At 37.5% G+C, this 24,477-nt stretch overlaps 2 protein-coding genes across 4 annotated transcripts in view; one reads left to right on the top strand and one right to left on the bottom strand.

The window, feature by feature from the left end:
• LOC107557697 (CD81 antigen-like) overlaps positions 1–19,528 on the bottom strand; it is a 25,069-nt gene extending 5,541 nt beyond the window's left edge. The window contains exons 1-2 of the mRNA XM_016241200.1: positions 19,228–19,528; positions 7,034–7,148 (exon numbers count right to left, since the gene is read on the bottom strand). Coding sequence (XP_016096686.1) covers positions 7,034–7,148; positions 19,228–19,293 — 181 coding nt within the window. The 5' untranslated portion in view covers positions 19,294–19,528. The remainder of the gene's footprint in view (positions 1–7,033; positions 7,149–19,227) is intronic.
• A 2,890-nt stretch (positions 19,529–22,418) lies between these two features.
• LOC107557708 (potassium voltage-gated channel subfamily C member 1-like) overlaps positions 22,419–24,477 on the top strand; it is a 43,319-nt gene continuing 41,260 nt past the window's right edge. For 2 of the 3 annotated variants that reach the window (XM_016241220.1, XM_016241219.1), the window contains exon 1: positions 22,419–23,816. In XM_016241220.1, the coding sequence (XP_016096706.1) occupies positions 23,247–23,816 (570 nt within the window). In that variant the 5' untranslated portion in view covers positions 22,419–23,246. The remainder of the gene's footprint in view (positions 23,817–24,477) is intronic. The other variant, XM_016241218.1, reaches the window with a different exon arrangement.

Below are 24,477 nucleotides of genomic sequence, written 5' to 3'. Positions count from 1 at the left end.
GGCTCTGTCTTTACATTTATTTTGAAAGATGAAGCTCGCGATTATGGTAAGGGGTGTTACATTTCCGACGAGTGCTTGTGGTGTTCGGCCAATCACAATGCACTGGGTCAGCTGGCCAATCAGAGCAGACTGCGCTTGTGGACGGAGGGACTTTGTTGAAAACTACGTGTTTGAGAGAGGCGGGGCATAGAGAACCTACAATAATTTACAGTATTTGAAAAATAATGTGTTTTTTGAACATTAAAGCATGTCAACATATTCTGTCACACCAAATACACAAAATAATGATCTTTAAAAAAGCATCATATGACCCCTTTAAAGTAAAAAAAAATTTTTTTTAATTAATTCTTATTTTATTTTTGTAAATTAAGAAAATAAATACACTAGCATTCAAAAGTGTGGGGTCGTAAGATTTTTAAATGTTTTTGAAAGAAGTTTCACCAAGGCTGCATTTATTTTTTTTCACAAACACAGTAAAATCAGTAATATCGTATTACTAATTACTAATGTATTTAAAAATGTAGTGTATTCCTGTGATGGCAAAGCTCATTTCCAGCACCAGTGTCACATGATCCTTCAGAATTAATTTTAATATGTTGATTTGGTGCTCAAGATGCACTTCTTTCATGCTGAAAACAATTCTGCTGCTTAATAATTTTGTGGAAACTGTGATATATATATATATATAAAAAAACACTTTTGAATGGTAGTGTATAGCTTCACTTGTGCTTGAGTTATCACTGTGAAACATGCCGCAGAAAAGAGCCCTATGATTAGTTGGCAAATTTGTGTACCCAAAGAGCCAATACAGCTAGAAGAAGCACTAATGGCACTAATGTCATATTTGTTTGAGTCCTGAATCCAGTCTTATCCAAACTGTAGTGTTTAAGTACAGCAGCACTCACTCATCTAATTTAGTTGCTATGGATACATCCCTCCCCTGCCATTATGGAATAATTGAGTCACCCGGCCAGCTCCATTCCCCCTCACACTCAGCAGCAAGCATTTTCAGGGAAAGGCTGACCTGACCACTAGGCATGGGCCGGTATGAGAAACAGCTTTTTTTTCTCCACTAAACACATTTTATTTTTAAGAAACATATAGAACAGTAAACATGTCAGGCTAAATAATTAGAATAAATAATTAAATTCTTCTTAATTAAATGCAGTCACTTAAGTGAGCCTAAACCTGCAGCTCAATAATCAAAAATATAATCAAAACATAATGCTAAATTTAATTATTGTACTAAATCGCAGAAAAGTAGGCTACAGTACGTACTTTAGACTGCTACTCCTCTCTCTGTGAAGTAACGTGAGGGAGGAAACTAGTTGACGTTAGCTAGTTAATTAGCCATGTTATCTGCCTCGGTAGCAAGCCAAATAGTATTTATTTCAACACTGAAACAAACGGCAGGTGGGTCTTGATCGGGGATGAAAGAGGGAGAAATGAAGATGACACAGATATATAGTTTATGTTCGACCTGGAAGTATTTATTTAGCGATCGGCGCTAAAACGTCATCTGTACGGAACATCATTGTGTACGGAACATGGTTAGTCCACGTTACCCGAAAAATTCCCATACGACAGATTTCGTCTTTTTCGACGGGGGAAAAAGTTCCAGGGATTCATCGCCTTCGGCCATCCTACACACTAGTGTTGGTTCGTTTTGAACGAATCTTTAAAGTGACTCGGGAAGAACGAGTCGTCTCGGGGAGTGATTCGTTCAGTCGCGCATGCGCAACTTCCTATAGGTTCTGTACTGGAATTAGTCAAGTAGTTCACCTGGCTCGAGTCTTCGGGTTTGAGTCGTTCGTTCATCACGTGACAGCCCCATAAGCCCAAACCCGAAGACTTGTCAGATAAGAGCTGAGGTGAGCTAATCATACACTGAAGTAAACAATGGTAAACAATGAATGAATCTTTTCTGTTTCTTATTGCAGTTTTGTATTGTTTGTAGTATGATCAACGACGTCATCTGTACGGAACATCATTGTGTACGGAACATGGTTAGTCCACGTTACCCGAAAAATTCCCATACGACAGATTTCGTCTTTTTCGACGGGGGAAAAAGTTCCAGGGATTCATCTCCTTCGGCCATCCCAGTAAGTAGTAGACATATTAGGGAAGTAACACGTAACATTTTAATTATATTTTATTAAAATGAACGAAATGACTCGAAAAAAGATTCGTTCATTTGCTGAACGAGACTCAAAGGTCCGAGTCGGTAAAATGATCCGAACTTCCCATCACTATTACACACAGGTGACTCCGCTCGCACCAAAAGGACGGGGAGGGGTCGTGTGACTCACACAATTGAGGGAGTCCTGCACTTTCCGTCACTTTTGACACGTAAAAAAACTGCGCATACCGCAGGAATGGTATAATGGAAAATTTGAGTGGTTTTGAAACCGTGACTTTTCCTTGAAACCGGTTACCGTCCCATGCCTACTGACCACACATCACCATGAGACTTACACACTGGCTGATGGGAATCGCTCAAGAAAAGAGAAGAGAAGAGAAGGGAAAGAGTCTCAAATGTTTGTACAACAGAGACAATGATGAGGATATTTTTAGTCATTAAGTTTGTGTTCACCTGACTCTGTTTCTAGAACATAATGTATTCATGAGTAGTAAATATCGCAACACTGCTTTATGGAAATGAATGATTGACTTTTACTATTTACTATTTACGAGTGCCTATTCTTTAATTGCATACTATTTTGTAGCTATGAGACGAAGTGATGACTTTTAAAGAGACAAGCGTAATTCTATTCTGAGCAAAATGCTTCCCCGCCTGGAGCCGCCCACCGCTCTTTCTCTGACGGACTTGAGCTCTAGTTGTGTTCTCTCACATTACACTCCATAAAGAGCAAGGCAGGGTGTGTAGAGCTGCTGGCTGCAGGCCATTTCCTCACATTAAGATGCCGAGAGCTGTAATGTTTCATCTGCAGCTCCTTACATGGCATCTTTGCACTTTGCACACAGACAATAGATCACAGTATACTTGTTCTGTTTCAACCTGAGTTCTAAATCGCATTCTGTCATTCATCACTTGCATTGCGTCATTCCCTTAAATCTCTATTTCACTATTCTGCCAAGTGCATGTCATATCACGGAATTTGCTGATTCTCTGGCTTTGCTTTCAGATCTGCTACCTTACAGGAATAAGCAGCTGTATTTTTTTCTGACAGTATTCTTTATTGGGTTGCCATGTGTTAGGATGCCACAAATCTGAGTTTTACGTCTTGCCTTCTTGCCCCCCTGACCACTGCTGCTCCCATGGTGCCTGAGCCCTCAGCTGTTCCCAGATATCACGCAGGCCACCCGCTGGGCTTTTATAATAGGGGCTGTGTCCTGCTGAAGCACTGGACCTTGGTGGTCAAAAGGTTAAGGCCCAGATATACTTTTCCGCTTAGGGGTAAAAAGAAGTTTGAAATACCTGAGCAGCGGAACTTTTAGCGACCAATGGTAGTTCCAGAAAGTTCACTTTGGCAAGTTGTTTCAAACTCCAAATAAACTTAGTTTTGGACCGGATGTTGATCAAAATGACTAGTGGTCGACCGATATATCGGCCGATATTTGGCATTTTTCAAATATCAGCATCGGCCGATAAGCTTTTCTGTTTGGCCGATGTGTTTGAGGCGGGACTTTTATTTTGATGGCGCTGAGTGCGGCAGTGCCTGAGCACACAGTGCTCACATTCTCCCTGTTCGCTGTCATCGTTCAGTTCTGTCTAATATGGATAGAAGTCTGTCTAATAATCCGATAGAACTGTTAAAGAAAGGAATTAAAATGTATACAAAAAGTATCATAACAATTGCTTTTTTTATTATTAGTAATAGAAAGGCAAACATTATAATACTTTCTCGTTTGCTGTCAGCATTCAGCAAATACTCATTTACATAATTTAAACAAATCTTTGAATGGCTAATGAAAATTTAATTTCACAAACCTTGCAAACTTAGTCAAATCCAGTTGTGAGATCTTGTGAAGTGTGCATGTGACCTGCATGATCGCGTGTTCTCTGCGTGACTTTCGGTCCGTGCAAATTGAATGCTTTAAACATAAATTCGTGATTTTTAAAATTATGATGCTCTTTATGCATTTGCCCACTGTCATATTTTTGTTGTCTCTAAATTCCCCACATACTCAGTAATGTTTTGCATATTATCTGTATAATTTCCAGATAATATTCAAAATAAAAAATATTAAAATCCTTTTTAATTATTATTATATTTTTATGAAATGTTGAAAACAGTTGTACTGCTTAATATTTTTGTGAAAATCTTGACTTTTTTGAGATTGTTTGTAAATAGAAAGTTCAACAGGTTGAAATAAAAATATTTTGTAACATTATTAATGTTTGTGACATGTTTATATAAATATTTTGTGAGATAAAGTATATGTTTGAAACTATATATGTATTTTGAAATTGATTGCTGTTCATGATTAAGGGCTCAAGCTCTCAAGCTCTAACTCCCATGGACTTATACATGAATCAGTAATAAAACTGACACAACGGTGGAGATGGGGTGGTAAAGGGATGCCTGAATAATTTTTTACTGGTGTGAGTTAAGCAGCCATTTATACATGCTGACTCTTGCATCGTGACTGGCAGGATTAGAGGAACATGCTTCTCCCAAACCTTTGTTTAAAACTCCTATAAACTACAATTAGGTTCAAGGTTGTGGTTAATAGCTGTTGAAAATGAGTTTCAAATGATATGAAACACAAATATTTTGTTTCAAGCAGCCCAATGAGGGGTGTTAGCAGTACTGTATAAGCTATATTATCGTATACACGCAAGATGTACACACACACAAACACACACAGTTACAGACATCTGTAACCAGCCCTAAATGTTCAGGAAATACTTAACATGACTCACTGTGAATTTCACATTTTCCAAACCCTAAGCAGGGCCACAAGTATTAAACTCCTCCCTTTAGCACACAGAGCTGCAAAAATATCTCCAACTGAGCAAAACAGAGATAATATTCTGCATTCCAGAAGAAAGAAATTGTATGTTGATGGGGGTTATGTGTTTGATGGAGGTAGGGGATTGGGAAAGGGGCACAGAGAAGGAGAACATACAGTATAAGCCCTGTGTAATTGTGGCTCTTAAATTCGATTTTCCTGTTTCCATTAGTTATATGCTCATTAACAAACATGTCGAAAATACTAAGTTTCACTTTTGGAAGAGTGTGATCCACGTGTTTTCCATAAAGCAGGCAAAGTGATCTAGCTGAAAAAAACTCTGGCAAGTATCTTGAAGACCAAAGAGAGAAAAAGAACAGTGTTTTCACAAAAGTGACAAGGAGTTTTTTTTTTTTTTTTACAGTCTGAGAAAGCAGACACATTTTTTTAATTATAGTTTCCATGTATCACAAGACCAAATACACAGCTAAGCTGAAAATAAAATGAGAAAAGAAAGACATTTTTTTAAGAGATATATTGCAACAAAACATAAGAATGGCGATAGACCACTCTATTTCCTCATCAGTGCCTCTTTTATACTATGCTCTAAAGCAGGGCTGTCCAAACTCGGCCCTGGAGGGCCGGTGTCCTGCAGAGTTTAGCAGAGTTCAACTGACTTCTCTTGTGGGTGAAAATACAAAATTAATTTGGGTGTGTGTCACTGCTTGGTTCACTGCTCCTCACCAATACAGTTATCCAGTGAGCTAAATATTTATTGAGCAAAAGTTCTCTTTCTTTATTTTTATAGTTTTATTTACTTTTAGACACATACTGTATAAATGTAATAAAATGGATCTTTGTGCCACTTTAAAACAAAGGAAATTTAAAAAATGCAATAGGAATCACTGGGCAAGAGCAGCATCTGTGTTTAACACTACTGTGTTTATTCTTAGTGTGCCTGTTCACTCAATGAAAACATTGGAACTAGTGACGCAAAAAAACTAAACAAAAAATAATGTTTCGTATGTAAATTTAGGTACTAATAAATTAAACCAGTCTTTGGACAAAACTTTTAAAATTTTTATAAATGTCAATAAAAAACTATTGCGAAATTACACCGTTTCCTAAATGACTAAAACGTAATTTTTCCCTCTCGCGATAAGTCATGGCGATGGATGTTGGTAGGTTTACGTATCGCAGCCACTGCACTAGCCATCATTTTTAATCAAAGGAGACGTATGCGTGTATCTTTAGCAAAGCAGCACGGAGAGCCACGTCTGGGATTCTTACATGCTCGCATTACGTGTGCAGTGTAAATAAGGAGTTATCCTTCCAAGCATTAATGGCAAGGAAAGCCCCTTATACTTGACAGCGGCCATGTATGAGGTGTTTCCTGGAGGTTATAGTACATTAAAGAATGATCATGTGATTTTTTCGTATTACGTAGGTGACCTGTAAATGCCAAAAAAAAAATTATATTGCAGTTTTGTGATATATTCCTTTTTCGAATTGCCTGAAAAACTACCTAATGCGAGTGTACAAACTTTATTGCGATATATCGGAGTTTTTACGAAATTTACATGTTTCCATCAGGTGTGTTTTCAATTTACAATAATTTCAAGTTGCGCAATTTGAAGGGTACTGGAAACGCAGCTATTGTAAAGTTCTTCAGCAATGAGCGTCCTCAATATTTCAGCTTAACAAATTTTACATATTGCTATTTGCAGTCTAAGTGAATTGTGTCTAGACATCCACACAGCTGACTTGTTTACCTTATCCACGTTGGGTGCACGGAATAGATGTTGGAAAAAATTTAGTTTTTTTGCTTTTTCGACCAAATATTTTCCGTTGCCAAAATTTCAATGCATTGCTAATTAGAACTGCTAATAAAACATGTTTGCCACCCAGAGGAAAAATGGAGAACACTCAGATAATCCTGTGTAAAGAAATGTATTAAAATTATTCATAAGAGACTGTGTCAAACCACTTTATGTGACCACATAAAGCGGCAGGATTTCAGACTGGGTTGAGAGACTAAGGAATGAGAGATGGAAAACAAATGAGATTCAATGAGAAAAGAGGATAATAATGTGAAATCGAGAAACTGATCTCTTACTGATGTAGAAGGTGCTGGGTGCTTCTGTGTTCTCATACTTCAGTTCCAGAAGACTGCTTGTTTTATTGTCATGACGAAGCCAGAGAGAAACCCCCAAGATTACGCAACCAGCCAGCTATAAAAAACACAGAGAGAGGAAGAAAAATTTGAACACATTTAATCACACAGTTATTAATGGCACAAACAAAACCAGCAAATCTTTTTGCAAACTTTGTACGTGTTGTTTTTTCCTAATATTTAGGCTTTCGCATATTCAAACACAACTTTCTTCTTCATCTAGACTCTTAAAGTGGTGTGTGGATGCATTTTGTCAGTCTCCTTGGGTCTATCTCTTGTAGTCTGCTTATTTTCCATTCAACAAAGAGAAAGGAGACACATTCTGTGAGGCGGGGGAAGGGAAGGATCTTGTTACAGACCCCATCTAGAGGCCCACAGTGCCGAGGGTTAAGAATATCAAAACATCACAGTATGGTTGAGCCCGCTTTTCTCTTCACATGGCTCACAGTGATGAGCATTCAGTTGATTGAGGCTCATAAACACATGGCATATTCACGAGAGAGGGTGCTCACAGACTACTGCGGCTAGGGGGAGGGAGAGATAGAAAAGGGGGGAAAGGAAAGAGGGCGTAGGCAGCTGAGAAGACCATTTAAAGTAGTGCTACAATGTGTGGTATTGTATGTGCCAGCAGATAAGAAGCGGGAAATTTCGGGTGGGTGAGGGGCAGCTGCGTGACAAGCAGCAGAGGTTTATTTGGCTTTGTTTATACGGCTTTATTTACAGTGAAATCACTGTCAAATCAGATGAGAGCTGGGCCCTCTGAGAGCAGCTGGATCTCGTCAGGAATGCGTAGGCTCTGTGGAGGAATGCAGTGCGCAGATAAAGTGCACTAGAGACCGCCAAGAACCTGGTGGGTGCCGTTAGAAGCAAAAGAGATCTAGCTACACCGCACAGGGGAGAGTACCGGGAATGTGAGACAGAGCAAAGACCATTAGCAGGAATGCTGGGATGGGCAGATTGCTCAGCTCTGGCTGTGAAAACAATGGACTTGTACTTCCTTCCTTTTAATTCTCTCGTTCTGTAAACCCTTTTAATCAAGAATCCAGCACTCGCACCAGTCCTACAGTACATCTGCGAACAGCTGCATCGCCACAGCTATTCACCCCAGGTCAAACCAAAAGGCATTTGTTGGTGCAGTTCTTACACACCACACCCCCAATAAAGGATCACGAGGGGAGCACTTTCTCTTCTCTCTAAATGCTTTTTCCCATGGTCACTGGTATTTCACACCTGTTGATGTAATAAAGAAACCAGAGCCCCTCAAGACAGAGGATTTTGAGCATTTATAACAACTGTTATCAGTAACTGAAACTAAAACTATTAAAATTGTTTTTGTCAATTAAAATTACGCTGAAATAAAAGATAAATAGTAGATGAAAAGTTAAACTTAAAAAAAAATGAAATGTTGCTTTGCCAACTTAATGAAATCAAACAAGTTGAAGTACTAAAATTGCTAAAAAATAAAACTGAAATAAAAATAAACTAAATAAACTCCATTGAAATGAATAAGAAAAATAAAGAAATAAAAAAGAATATAATTTTTTTAAATTAAAATAAAAACTAAATATGTAAAACTTTAATCTAATTCAAAATTGTAATACATACTATAACAGTAAAATTAATAGTATAATAACTTTATAAAAATATTATTTCATGTTATGTTTTATTTACTTGTATATTTTAATTTGCCTAAACTTGTGCATTAGCATGCTGGATAGTGTGTGAGGCTGTTTAACCATAAACAATTTCTGAATAAGGAACTTTCTCTCCAGCCAAACACAGGGGAGAAAAACCTTTTCCACAGAGGGTAAAAGTGTGAGAGAAAGAGTTCCTTCCATTTATCTTTCTATCTTTCTCACTCTCTCCAAAGGCCAGATAGGCCCATTCCAGAGCTCAGGCAGCCTGCTGCTTAGCAACTGAGTAAACAGAGGGCCAGCCAAAGGGAGAGGTTTTGAAATGATGGTTCATGGAGAGGCTCTGTCACTTTAAGCACCCCGTCCTCGGTGGATTCCACATTACATTCACTCATAATGAGTTCGGGAATATCTGAGTAGACAGAAGAGATTCCCCTAAACACAAGAGTTTCCAGTTGACCAGAGGTGTCAGGGGGAGCTATAACCAGAATAAGCCATAATACTTGTGGGGTGATCTGGGGGCATTCTCCCTTCTCACTTTCCATACTTTAACTGAATTTATGTAGGAAAAAAGCAGGAAATGCCATTTATTTTGTAGAGCAAAACACAAAGATTAATTTAATAATAATCTATTTGTCATACAGGATATTTGGCCATATAACAAGCTATTACAGGCAATCATATGGCAATCCATGCTATAATGCTTTTAAATAAAAGCTGAGTATGCTCATAAAAACTTTAACTGATTGAATTACAACTTTTTTGTCATTTTATTGTGAATTTTAAAAACATCAAATGGCCTGTTTACACAGAAAAAATCATGAACAGTGACTACTCAATCATTGCAGAAATGACGACCACTAAATGCTTGGTGATACAAGACTACAGGTTAAAGCTGTTGTAGGCCTGGAATAGATATTTATCGACAGTACACCTTCTTCGATATCGCTAGAAAAATAGTTCGATATAGCGCACGATATAGGCACGTACTATGAGTGACGCAGACCGCACACACAAACACGAACACATGCTGAAATGAGTGCTGTGCCTGCCTGTGATGAGGAGATTGTGAATAAAGAATGAATATTAGTCGAATTTAAAATAAACATTTGCATTTGAATGTTAGGTGTGCATCAGGGAGCGTCATCAGTGGCGCGCGAGATGCGGTGATGATGATGTAAGTGACGTTGTTGCATTCTAATGATTTGTTAGTCTAGCCCACGAGACGCGCCGCTGCTGCGTTATTCATTCAAAATATTAGAGAAATATAGAAGCTCAATGTGGAGAAGATCTTGATTAGGTTAAAACCGAAACCAAGCCATTCACACAGAACACATCTTTAGACATGTTTCACGAGTTTACAATAACATATAATGTGATAAAGCAATTAGTAGCATATTTGGCGTGCTGTCCAGAGGGAGGGCTCCGAGCTCGGGTTAAAGCCCAAACCCCCACCCCCATCCCAAGACTGGGAGGAAATCAGAATAGTAGTGGGGTGTTGGGGTGGAGGCGGGATGCTGGAAAACTTTCGTGGAACTGAGGTAAGTTGGCTGTATATATACACACACACGTATGTGCTTGTTAAGGTGATTAGCTGAAGAGCTCCACCTGGGCCAGACTGATTGATTATCTGATCGTGCTCCTCCCGAACCTTGTTAATAAAACATCATATAGAAAGCCATGCAAAGTTAAAACAGTTTAAACTTTTAGAAAACACGTCCTTTTCACTGCGTCTCATATGTTTTTAAATGCAGTCTGTGTGAATGGTGCTTCTGCTCTTTGGATTAAGCAATGCATAAATACATGATGCTGTTTTGTTCATAATTGTTTATGCAATTTACGAAATTATGTTAGATTTTTATGAGTTAATTTAGACGTAATGCACGTTTTTATAGTTACTTCCTTGCGTTGACAATTTAAATGTGCCGCTTATTTTGCTCATTGCGCCCTCCTGTGGCCTCGGGAGACAATTATACCTATACAATAAAGACCTATTTAATCTGCATATAAAACATTAGAAATGAGATATGTTTAATTTTTATTGTGTTTGATTGTTAAAGTCCCCCTGTAGTAAAAACGTTATCCTTTAAAACTCATCTTTGATCATAAAAATTACATATTTAAATTTTTGTTCTTGTGAAAATAATTTTCTCATGCCTTAAAATAGTTTGAATGCAACTCTACACCCTTGCCTCATTTACCACATGCGGATCTATGAATATGCAAATTAGCCCCGCCTCCACTCAGTCACACACCAGCCAGCCATGAGCCAGCGCTTCATGATCCACTAACTGACCTGTAGTAAACGCGATACAATGGCAATGGCAAGAGGAAATATTGGTTTAATTAAGCCATATGTGTTTGAACCAGAAATATAAGCTGGTATGCTCCACGTAAGCAAGGAGACTGATGGCTAACTTCGTGAGGTAACATTATCTGTTTGCGCTGGTTCGTACACGGATAATGACTGATAAAACTGTTTTTACTAGCAGACAACTACAGTGGATACTGTAACATTCGTTAAATTTACTTACTTGACAATGTTGTGTCCTCAAAATGCCTTGAAGACTCAAATGCAGCCAAGTTTGTGATTCCAAATCATACAGTGTGACGTGCGGATGTCAATGCGGGAGAGGTGCGTCTGACTCCGGGCTACTTTTACACTGCTGCCGCTAACAGCACATGACATCGTGAAAATAGGGGGAAATATTAACAGTTAGCGAAACATCTACAGAAAAAATATAACTGTTACCGGATTATCCTGGCTGCCTTCTCACTAGACCTTTGCAGCACAGTTAATGATATGCTAAGGATAGGATCCTTTGACGCGATTGGTTGAGTTTTGTGACGTAGCAAAAAACAGGCTGTTTCAAACCTCGTTTCTGTGACTGCCTTTGGGAAACTACTGTTTTAAGGAGAAAATACTCAGCAATGGTGTTGATAAATGGATTGGCACATGGTTTGTCTAAAAGCATATTAAAAACACCACATAGACAAATAAACAACATAAAAAACTTGATTTTCACTACAGGGGGACTTTAAAACAAAAAAATATTTGTTGTTTGTCTCAATAAATTGTGTTAAATATAAATACTGTGGTTAAATAAATTTTTTTTTTATATATTGCTTCTTGTTTTAAAAAAGGTTATAAAAAATGTCCAAAATTATCGATACCGAACGATATGAAACATTATATCGTTGATACATTTTTTAGCTATATCACCCAACCCTAATCTGTTGTATGAAAAAAAAACTGCTTCTCAAATGAGAAAACAAATGTTGGGTGGGATTTGATTTTATCATTTTTAGGAAATTATTGGATCGTTTGCTAACTGCTTAAATCGTTTCATGTGAGCGACAGGTTGCTGGACTGTAATGATTAGACGACCTTAAGCTCAGCCCTCACGGCGATTTACATAACGTTGTTGTGAGAAGATGGGCACATTAATGTTTTTGATTAAAAGGAGGGCCCATGAAGAAATTTAAAAAAAATTCTGAAGAAGAAAAAAAAAAAGATGTGCACAGATAATAAACACGACAACATTCCAAAATATCAATATTGATTTTATGGTGACTTTAATACAAGGACAAACATTTTTCTTTTTTGTATAATTCAACTATTTAATTGAGAACAGCAAACTCACATAGAAAACATACATAATATTTTATATCATTATTGCACAGAATCTAATGCATTTTGTCATCAAAGCAGAAACTACAGAGTGTGATTGACAACACAGCTAGCAAGTGACTAAATCAAGACAAAACTAAATGAGTCAGCATGCAGACATACACTTACATTTATGCTTTGAGAAGACATTTATCCAAAGCAGTGTTAATTTCTTTGACGAATAATTTATTGAATCAAAATGTTTTTCAGACAATAACAAACTAATAGGGATGTAACAATTAACCGCGAGCCGGTTGAAAATCGATTAAAATATGTGACGATTCAAATCGGTTGAGATGCTAAACAAATCGCGATTCAATTAGGGGTAGGAGTTTATAAGAATCCATGTCTGAGGGGAACTTACTGGCTTTAGAAAAGTTTCAATGGTATTTTTTCTTTTCATCTTGCCTCTGTATAATGCATATTAAAGTTCATATGTGCAGCGCTGCTTTGTTTACAGCGGAAACCAGAAAACGCTTTAAGCGCCACCTGCTGGAGAGAGTGAATCTGTGTCTCATTCAGCTCGTTTGCCGTTTCATGTTTTTAAAAACTGCTCATGTTGCATGTATGCAGCATCTTTGTTTGGATCATGATTAAAATGCAGTGGTTGCCTCTAATTTTAGATGGAAAGAGCACAGACAAAGCCTTAGTTTGTTTATATGAAGAGATTTATTTTATTTGTGTTACTTATTTATTTGATTTGGGGCTTGTTTTAAAATTCCAATTTAGTTTTGTGATTTACATTATATTTAAATTTTGTCATTTAGCAGACACTTTTATCCAAAGCGACTTACAAAGGAGGACAATAGAAGCAATCAAAACAACAAAAGAGCAGTAATTTACAAGTGCTATATTAGTATATTATTATTATAGAGTTATATTTCAATTTCACAAAGAAATGTGCAGCATTTTGTCCAAGTAATAAAAAAGGACACATTTAATTTATAATTTGTGAATCTAATCGAATCGTGAGTTGAGTGAATCGTTACATCCCTACGAACTAAAACTCTTTACAAGTGCTATATTAGTATATTATTATTATAGAGTTATATTTCAATTTCACAAAGAAATGTGCAGCATTTTGTCCAAGTAATAAAAAAGGACACATTTAATTTATAATTTGTGAATCGAATCGAATCGTGAGTTGAGTGAATCGTTACATCCCTACGAACTAAAACTAGTTTTGAATGACAAAAACTATGACGGAAATCTATTGACATTTTCGTCAACGAATAAAAATTAGATTAAAATGTTAGGGAGGGACGATTTGGTAGAGATTCATTCAGAATGAATCTGCAGCGTGAATATGAGGTTAGATGTGCATATGAACCAGCGGGACATAAGCTAGCATACATTTGCTGCACGTCTCATAAACGTTAAACAATTTCAATATTTGGGAGTAAGAGAAGAGCAGACATATGGAAAAATTTGACGACGTAAGAGAGAACGTGTATCAGTACATTGCATCCATGCATTCGGTTTTAAAGGGACAGCAGCCTAATCAAGCAACAAAAGAAAGACAGAAAATCACTCACTGCTCTTGACTGAATCACTTTAGTAGCCCTAATAAAGATTAAAGGGTTAGTTCACCCAAAAATGAAAATTAGCCTGTGTTTTACTCACCCTCAAAGCATCCTAGGTGTATGTGGCTTTCTTCTTTCAGACGAATCCAATCGGAGTTATATTAAAAATTGTCCTGGCCCTCCAAACCTTACAATGGGGGTAAGTGGGTGTTGGTTGTCAACAGTTCAGAGGAAGTGAAATAAAGTGTGCACATCATTATTAAAACTTCCCTCACACACCTCCGGGGGGTGAATAAAGGCCTCCTGTAGCGAATCCATGCATTTTTGTAAGATAAACATCCATATTTCAAACGTAATACACACTTTTTTCTCACTTCTGCTGACTGTGGTTCGCGGAAGACATGCAGACAGATGACACAGGATGTGGGCGTCGTGCGCGCGCCTCTGAGAAATGCAGGAGCAAAGGAAACAAAGTTTCCTTACTTTAGCAAAGGAAACCCAGGCTCCTCTTGGCTTATATCGAAATCATTTTACGACATCTGCTGGAACGGCTTCAGCGTACGACAATCAGCGGAAGTGAGAAAAAAGTGTTTATTACATTTTAAATATGGATATTTATCTTACAAAAATGCATGGATTCGCTACAGGAGACCTTTATTCACCCCCCCGGAGCTGTGTGAGGGACGTTTTATTAATGATACGCGCACTTTATTTCACGTCTTCGGAACTGTTGACAACCAACATCCGCTTACCCCCATTGTAAGGCTTGGAGGGGCCAGGACTATTTTTAATATAACTCCGATTGGATTCGTCTGAAAGAAGAAAGTCACATACACCTAGGAATAGGGCTGTCAAATTTTTTTTTGAATTTCGAATATTCGTCGAATTTAAAATAAAAATCCACATTCGAATGCAAAAACATTGCATTTGAATTTTAGGTGTGCATCAGACAGCCTTATCAGTGGCGCACGAAATGCGACGACTATGTAAGGGTCATTGCATTTTAATGTTTTTGTTAGTCTATCCAGTTGAACACACTAGATGCGGAGCTGTTACGTTGTTCATTCAAAATATTGTGGGGAAAAAAGAACATCAATGCGGAGATGATGTTGTTTACGTCAAAACCAAAACCAAACCGTTCACACAGAACGCATGTTTATCACATTTTCATGTAAGTTCAACTTTTTAAAAACATGTCTCAAGACTTTATGGCGGGTTTCCCCATCCTACTGCATCTCAAGTTTTTAAATTAAGAAAGTACTCTTTGTGATTGGTTTTCGGTCCTTTGTATTAAACTATACATACACGCATGATTCTGTTTTGTTTCTAATTGTTTAAGCAACTTTAATTATATAAGGGTTATAAACATTATTTTAAACATTATGCACTTTTTTCAAAGATAGTCGTGTTATTTTATTATGCTTTTAAGAAACGTACATTATATTTTGTTCGATGCACCCTGTTGTGGCCTCAGGAGAGAAGACAAAAACTTTCCCCCCCTAACTGAAATTATGCCTTTTAAATGTGAATATAATTTGAATATTGATAATATTTAAGTACAAAATTCGAATTTTTCTAGAGGGACATCTATCACCGTTGCACATGTTTAGAAAGCTATGTAAAATTAATCTAAGTTCAACTTTTAAAAAACATGTCTCAAGACTTTAGCGTGGTTTTCCCCATCCTACTGCATCTCAAGTTTTTAAATTAAGAAAGTACTCTTTGTGATTGGTTTTCGGTCCTTTGTATTAAACTATACATACACGCATGATTCTGTTTTGTTTCTAATTGTTTAAGCAACTTTAATTATATAAGGGTTATAAACATTATTTTAAACATTATGCACTTTTTTCAAAGATAGTCGTGTTATTTTATTATGCTTTTAAGAAACGTACATTATATTTTGTTCGATGCACCCTGTTGTGGCCTCAGGAGAGAAGACAAAAACTTTCCCCCCCTAACTGAAATTATGCCTTTTAAATGTGAATATAATTTGAATATTGATAATATTTAAGTACAAAATTCGAATTTAGTTTTTCAGTTATTTTGACAGCCCTACCTAGGATGCTTCGAGGGTGAGTAAAACACAGGCTAATTTTAATTTTTGGGTGAACTAACCCTTTATTCTAAATGTATTTATAGAAATAAATGTTTGCTTGAAAGAATGAAGAACATAGTAAACAAGTTTTTATAAAGAATGCATAATTAGCCTATATAACCATTGGTATTTCATTGAAAAGAAGACCATGTTCTTGTTCTTTATGAGAAGTGGTTTTATTACATTTTAATATAAAGGAATGGTGTGTGTCACCACAGTTAAATCATGATAAAACATTAATATCAAACCTATATGAATTTGGAAATTTTAGAGAAATGCTTAATAAATCCACTGTAACTAAACCCATTTGATTTTAGCTGACTAAATTTACTGTAGATTTACTAGAAACTAGACTAAAACTCAAAACAATTCAGATGACTAAAATATGGCTAAAACTAAATCAAAATGTTCAATTTAAGATTTTAACTCGCTGAGAATCAAACCAAGGTCTTTGGTGTGGCTCTAGTGTTTGAACTACATACTGACATGATCCTCATCACCACAAAAACCTACTAGTGACCTACTAGCATACCTGTCAACCCTCCTGTTTTTTTCTGGGATTCTCACGTATTTTACCATTCTATTCCGCTACCATCCCGTTTAAATATTTTCACTGTATTTCTCCTGTATTTTAATCATTCAATAAAAAAATCCCACTGGGCATATTTGATATGTTTGCTACATTTGCCTCCGGTAAAACCCCCGTAATTTGTATGGCCCAAACCTCATTATATGAATAATCACGTCAACAAATTCCAAGGTTGCCCAGTTGCCAGATCTTGTATGAAACGCATCCTTCTCACACAATCGACACATACAAATTTCAACCCATTTGTCCCCTCAACTTTGGCAACCTACAACAGTGATGAGTACCGCGGGAAGGAAAGGATCACTGGTAGAAATGGAACGGGAGGAGAAGACTCAGGTAGTGCTCCGGTGAAAAAAACAAATATACATGCCAATTGAGATATAGTATACACTTCAAAAGGCTATGGTTTAATTGATGAAATTTGAGAACTACAAGTTGCAAAATCAGGTGCTGCGCTGCTTTGTTTACTGCGGTTACCGGGGAAATGGCTATATTCCTGCCGAAAAGCATGAAGAAATTAGCCAGCGGGAAAATATTCCTATGCTTTCTGGTGAAGTTGGATTCTTGTTTTGCCACAAGGTACTTATTGGCTTTAAGATTTAGTTTCTCAATGTGTCTAAAGGCTCATTCACATCAAGAACGATAAGTATGACGATAATATAACAATGATGATACACACCAAACATTGTATATTCGAATACATACTGTTGATACGTTGCCCACAGCTTTAAATGCTCAAGCTCTTTAAAGTCGGATGGACTCTGACTGTCAATGCTTTTATCATTCATCAGCTGGAAGAAGTAGTTTGAAGAGTGATTCAAACAATATTGATCCTCTGTGTCGTTACTGTTATAGCTGTGGTTTTGATTATTATGAGCGTGAGCTGCAGTTATGTTGTCTGCTGCTTCAAATGCTAGCTCTTTAATATTGAGTGGATACTAATTGGCCGCCAATGTTTTTATCATTCATCAGCTGGGGGAAAAAAACATTATTAAAGTGATTCCAGTGATATCGTTCGACTGTGCTTTGCTATTCTCATAAAATTAGAATGATTATTAAAACTTTACAGAAATAGCTATTGTGCTGGGTGGTAATGGGCCTAAACGCTGCAACTATATTTTTCACGAAGGCACTTTCTGGGAAGAAAATGAAGAAAAAAATTTTAGTTTTAGAACATATCATTCTTTAATACCTTCTTACGTATCAATGTAGTAACACAATGGTTTCTTTGATTTAGAAATCACCTACCAAGAGACTAATTTGTCAACTGAAAATTGAGACCCGATTAATCAACCAGATTTTAAGATGACACTAAATGCTTTACCAACAATTTAGAAAGTGCTGTAGATAAGACATACACTGAAACGCTGTAACACTTCTAAAGAAATCCACCACGATTGATTTCTATCTAGACTGTTTAGTAAGTGTAAGTTCCTAAAAGGAAATGAGTCACAATACCCACTTTGAGGTGAAGGAACGGTCAACATGACTAGTTGTGACTATGGCACGATGAACTAAGACTCTCAACAGGGTCTGGCGGGGGGGAATATTTGATTGCCATTCACTTTTCCAGGCTCTTTTCTGGGTGGTAATGGGCCTAAACGCTGCAACTATATTTTTCACGAAGGCACTTTCTGGGAAGAAAATGAAGAAAAAAAGTTTAGTTTTAGAACATATCATTCTTTAATACCTTCTTACGTATCAATGTAGTAACACAATGGTTTCTTTGATTTAGAAATCACCTACCAAGAGACTAATTTGTCAACTGAAAATTGAGACCCGATTAATCAACCAGATTTTAAGATGACACTAAATGCTTTACCAACAATTTAGAAAGTGCTGTAGATAAGACATACACTGAAACGCTGTAACACTTCTAAAGAAATCCACCACGATTGATTTCTATCTAGACTGTTTAGTAAGTGTAAGTTCCTAAAAGGAAATGAGTCACAATACCCACTTTGAGGTGAAGGAACGGTCAACATGACTAGTTGTGACTATGGCACGATGAACTAAGACTCTCAACAGGGTCTGGCAGGGGGGGAATATTTGATTGCCATTCACTTTTCCAGGTTCTTTTCCAAACTACCTCGAGTGGGAGGGACCAGAGACTACGCCAATTTTATTACTGCGCTATTTTATTACTTCATTGTGTCGCCGAGTGTGAAATGCTAAAGTATTAGTTAAAAGCGTAGTTTTGTGATATTAAAAACATAGTAAGTAAAATAAGACGGGTGTAATAAACACGAGACTAGTCTTTAAACAGACGGGAGCTGTGATGAAATCTTGTTGCTGGACTCCTCGCCCCTTGTCCGTTATTTTCGCGGCGAGGTCGGTTTACTGTGGGCAGGTTTACATTTATTTGATATTTTTTTGTCTTAGCGATTCTATAATAGATATGTACATTCTACATAAAACATATGTAACATTATTTAAAACAATTTAATTAGTCATAGCAGAAGTTAACGTTACAGGGTCATGCGTTTTCCGTAATCAAAATGAGCGGCGCAATTTAAATTCCGGTTCATAGCATGAAGGATAAATAATCCTCTTAATACAGAAAACCAATGGCGGTTTCTCAGGCCAGACACAGGACCGCTGCACAAAATGAATGGCCACTCACCCAGAAGATGAAATTGAAGAAGAAGAGCAGGTATTTGATGCATTTCGTGCAGCCTTCCACGCCCATGGTGTCGGTTTCTGGAGGATGTTTTTAAAGCCGGTTAACGAAGAGGTGTCTCGATGAAGCAGCCGTTATGCAGTGCTCGCGCTGACTGAACTCAATCCCCGTGTGAGTTGCTTCTTGGATTCAGTCGACGTAAAAAAACGGCAACACCCAGTTTTCCTCCCCCTTAGAGGGTCCCCCTAACGACGGCCGCATAACAGCATAGAGACCGTACAAAATAATCCTTAAGAAGACTACATACTCGTTCAAAAATAGATTAGCTGCCTAGTTCACACAACATCCTCAGAATTCAAGTTTCATCCCAAACATTATGAACTTTTTGATCTGTCTCATTATTTACAATCCAGTTCAAAAGAAGTGCTCTCTTATCCTTTGACACTGCCTTTAAAATCGTTGAAAACTACTATATAGATATCTTTTGTTGCAGGTGGGATTGAAATATAAACAACAGAAAGCATAATAGCCATGTTTACAAGATACATGCCTTTTATTCATGAAAAATTAGTGTATGTCTCCACCTTGTGGCTGAGAAGGAAACAGAGCTTCAGAGATTTTAAACAGAGAAAGTACAGCTGGGTGCAAATATATGTATGATATACATAGATGTATGATAACCATTTTTGTAAGGTGCAAAATAAACAAAACTGTTTTATTTTCTCAAAATATTGGAAATTGAATATCATGATAAAAAAAAGAATACATCTTTTTTTTAATCATCCATAAATTTAATGTACTTCATTTTTGATTGTCCATTAAATACCATGTTTTAAATTAAATATAATATTATAAACTTATTAGTGAAAGTACAAATTGCTACAGATAGTTGCAAACATTTTCAGTAAGACGCACAATGGTTAACCTAAAGGAAAATTTTGTGGAGATTTTTTAAAATACTAATAAATAAATGAATAAATCTTTTTAGTCTCATCATGAAATTCAGCAAAGGTGCGAGTTAAATCCTGCGCTGTCAAATCACTTTCTGTCGCTAGATGTCACTAATATTCTCGCTATAGCATTAATTAACATAGTGACCAGTAGAAAGGTTAGTATAGTATAGGCTACAGCCTGTCTTACGTTTATGAATAGCATTTATATCATATTTTATATAATAAAAAGATAAAGTCAGAGCTCTTTTAATTATGACGTCTTACTTGATCCACACATAAATCTTACTTCATTCCATTTTTACTATTATATATCACAATAAAGTTATGATATGATAAGAAAGGTTTGTGATATATGAATCACTTCAATTACAAGCAGTAGATACATGCTGAGGCTATTGAAGGTTTTGGCTGCCAATGATAATTCCTACCCTGGAAGAGTTAATGGGTTTCTGACAGTGGAGGTGTTGCCCATGGGACCATGCACCAACAACCCTCCAGTGTGAGTGGACATTATCTTTCCTTTGAAGCCTAATTGCTTTTCCTCCTCAGCAGAGCAGGATAATTTGGGATAAATCCTATTATGTGTTTTTTGAGAAGAAGCACATACTGTAATCTGCCTTTAAGTTGTCAGGAATGATGATTAGAAAAAGAAACAGCAAAACGTTAAATGAAAACAGACCTAGTTACCAATAATGTGATTTCTTCAAATTATTGATTACATAATTATTATAGTGACATATGCACTTTAAAAATGTTTCACAATTTCAAGTTATTTTGATGCTTTCCAAAGATTACAAGGCCTGATAATTAATGGTTATCTGACAACTAATAGACTGATATTCTGCATATACATATTAGTAAATATATAGATTCACATTGATATTTATTTTTAGGGTCTTTTTACTTGCACAAGGGCATTTTCATAAAATGTATGCCAAATACTTTAATTAAACACATTTTCAATCTGCAACAATTACAGTTGTTACCAAATGATTTCCAAGTACAGTCTATCTGCAAATAAATGATAATAATAAAAAAGCACTGCTGGATAAAAATTTTAATAATTTGCTAGACTCACACAGTAGATCACAGTAGACTACGTTTTTATATAACTGCTGTTTATGGTTTAGTATTTCAAGTGTTTGCCTGTTTTCAGAGGTGATTTTATATTTTATTATAAAAAAAAAACCCTGCTTAATTTGTCCCCAGATTAAATATAAAGGGTCTGTTAAATTTTTTTTATTTTTCAAACTTAGGCCTATATGATTTCTGACCCTGACTCACACTTAATAGTATTATTTATTCTCTGGACTTTCATTTTAGCAGATGTGTTTTATATAGGTTACTGAGCAGTGCGTATAGGCTCATGCAGACCTGCAGAAACTGCATAATGAGGGAAAGAATTGCATGGCGCAGCGCTTTTCAGGCTTTGTCTTCTCTGAATAATATTGCATGTCGTTTTGAATAGAGCTTTCCACCGTCTGAAACCATCCCAATATCTGATCTAGTGCACGCGTCGACTCATCCACTCAGCAATTGCGCATGCGCGTCGGTGGGCTCTAGAGGAGGCTCATGTTGTCTCTCCGCAGGAATGACGAGCCTCGCTCCACTCTCGTCGACAGGCACGCGCGGAAAGGCAGACTGAAAATATTCATTTGGTGGAAATAAAGAGAATACGATCGATCACTTCTGAACAAACGCCGGAGAACGTCGCCAAACTGGACACTGTGGAGACAAAAGATTTCTGAGGGACCTGTCCTCTTCCACTTCAAAGCTGACGTCTCCTGTATGAGTGTAGCTCATACAGGAGTGGCATATATATATATATATATATATATATATATATATATATATATATATATATATATATATATATATTGCTTTATTTGTCCCAAAATTTAAATATATCTGGTATGTTCGTTTTTCCCCACCACAAACCCTGATTTCTGACCGTGTCTTACACCTAATATTATTATTTATTCACTGGCCTTTCATTAAAGCAAATAGGCATTCTTTTATATAGGCTATTGAGTGCATATGCGCTCATGCAGTCCTGCAGAAACTGCATATTGAGGGAAAGCATACATGGCGCAGCGCTTTTTCAGCCTTTGTCTTACCAGTAATACTGCACGTATTTCTGAATAGAGCTTTTCGCTGTCTGAAACCATCCCAATATCTGATCTGCACGCATCGACTCATCCACTCAGCAATTGCGCATGCGCGTCGGTTGGCTCTAGAGGAGGCTCATGTTGTCTCTCCGCAGGAATGACGAACCTCGCTCCACACTGGTCGACAGAGACAGCGAAACTGAAACTATTCATTTGGTGGAAATAAAGAGGATACGATCAATCACTTCCGAACAAACACCGGGGGACGTCGCCAAACTGGACATTGTGGAGACAAAAGAAGATTTTTTAAAAGGACCGGTCCTCTCCCACTTCAAAGCTGACGTCTCCTGTATGAGTATAGCTGTATATCCAGTGGCAAAGCATTTTCTAGATGTGATGTCTGTCGTGTTTGTCAACAAACTGCGTGCGATAATGGGCATCTGGACATGCTTTGAAGAAAACGACTGATGCTACATCGAAAAAAACGCGTAAAATGTGACCGTTCCAGTGAACCTCGATCCCTCCACTTTTTCGGATTTGAGGAGGCGTCTACTGGGAATAAGGGGAGTGCATGTGTCTCGTTTTGGAGAGAGGAGGGAGCTGTCCGTTCAGTACCACACACACATCTGCCACCAGCGGTGCACCACAAGCCATCAGCCTCGCACCCTCTCTGGACCTCATGGTGCGGAGCGTAAATTCATGACAACCTCTGCATTCGTTTAACGTCTGCACTTTCTTATTTTCTCTTGGCATCTTGAGGAAATCCCATATTCACCTGACAAGAACATCAAACGCTCATGCAGCGGTTTCCTGCAGTTGAGCTGCCTTTGCGCACCTGTTTTTCTGCGTTCACTCGGTTCACTCTCTTTTTTCCGTTGCCTACCAATTGCGCACATGTATCCTCCGGGTCTTTCAGCGTTGTAATGCCTGGCCCGGGCTCGAGACATGCCTAAGCGACGAGATGGGCCAGGGCGACGAGAAAGACCGTGTTGTGATTAACGTGGGAGGGATTCGACACCAGACCTACCGCAGCACGCTGCGCACTCTCCCCGGCACTCGTTTAGCCTGGCTCGCCGAGCCCGATGCCCACAGTCACTTTGACTATGACGCCCAGATCGACGAGTTTTTCTTTGATCGCCACCCCGGAGTTTTTGCACACATTCTCAATTATTATAGGACTGGCAAGTTGCATTGCCCCGCTGATGTTTGTGGCCCTCTTTATGAGGAAGAGCTGGCCTTCTGGGGCATCGACGAGACAGATGTGGAGCCCTGCTGCTGGATGACATACCGGCAGCACCGGGAGGCCGAAGAGGCACTGGACAGTTTCGGCGGAGGGCCAGCTGAAATGGGCAACGATGATATGGACACAGAAGTTTTGGGTGATCCAGGGGATGGAGACGAGGAACTTGAGATGACTAAACGCCTGGCCCTCGGCGACTCACCTGACGCAAAAGGTGCAGGGTTGTGGCAACGTTGGCAGCGTCGTGTTTGGGCGCTCTTTGAAGATCCATATTCCTCTAAATATGCAAGGGTGAGTAATGAACAAGTTTTAAAGTGGCAGCCCCGCTGTTCACTGATGGTAAGCACGTGTTGTATCGGATAAGAACAGCCTGCCAATATTAAAGTCTATATTTCAGCTAGCTTAAAAGATAAAAAAAAAGATATTAAAAATGCAATTAATACAAATAAATAAATAAATTAAAAATACTTTACATATCTTTTATAAAGAACAACTGTCAAGGCATAAAAGAAAATGTGGTATTAAAAGGCTGAAATTCTTTGAAAGGGTATTTTTGCATAAATAGTTTGAAGTAATCTTTTATTTCTTTCAAACATTGGAAAAACTTTTTCCTGCCACATCACAGTCACAATAGCTTGGTAGGGGCCATTTTGTCATGATGTGATGACAAGAAAAAACAAAAACAAAAAAATAACTCTTGAGATTTTGCAGACGCTTTTATCCAAAGCGACTTACAATTGGGGAATACATAAAGTGATTCTTCTTAAAGAGGCAAACAGACACAGGAAGTGCTTGTAATACCAAGTTTTAGGCATTGTTCAAATAAGTACAAGCTAGAAAGGGAAAGAATAAATAAAGAGAAAGGCAAAGTTTAAAATTTTTTTTTTATTTAAGATGAAGTCAAGTATAGCGTTGAAAGAGATGAGTTTTCAGCTGTCGCTTGAAAATTGTC

The sequence above is a fragment of the Sinocyclocheilus grahami genome, unplaced genomic scaffold (genome assembly GCF_001515645.1).
Source record: "Sinocyclocheilus grahami isolate Dianchi unplaced genomic scaffold, SAMN03320097.WGS_v1.1 scaffold615.1, whole genome shotgun sequence".
In the NCBI taxonomy this organism is placed as follows: Eukaryota; Metazoa; Chordata; class Actinopteri; order Cypriniformes; family Cyprinidae; genus Sinocyclocheilus; species Sinocyclocheilus grahami.
This window is presented reverse-complemented; position numbering and strand designations above follow the sequence as displayed.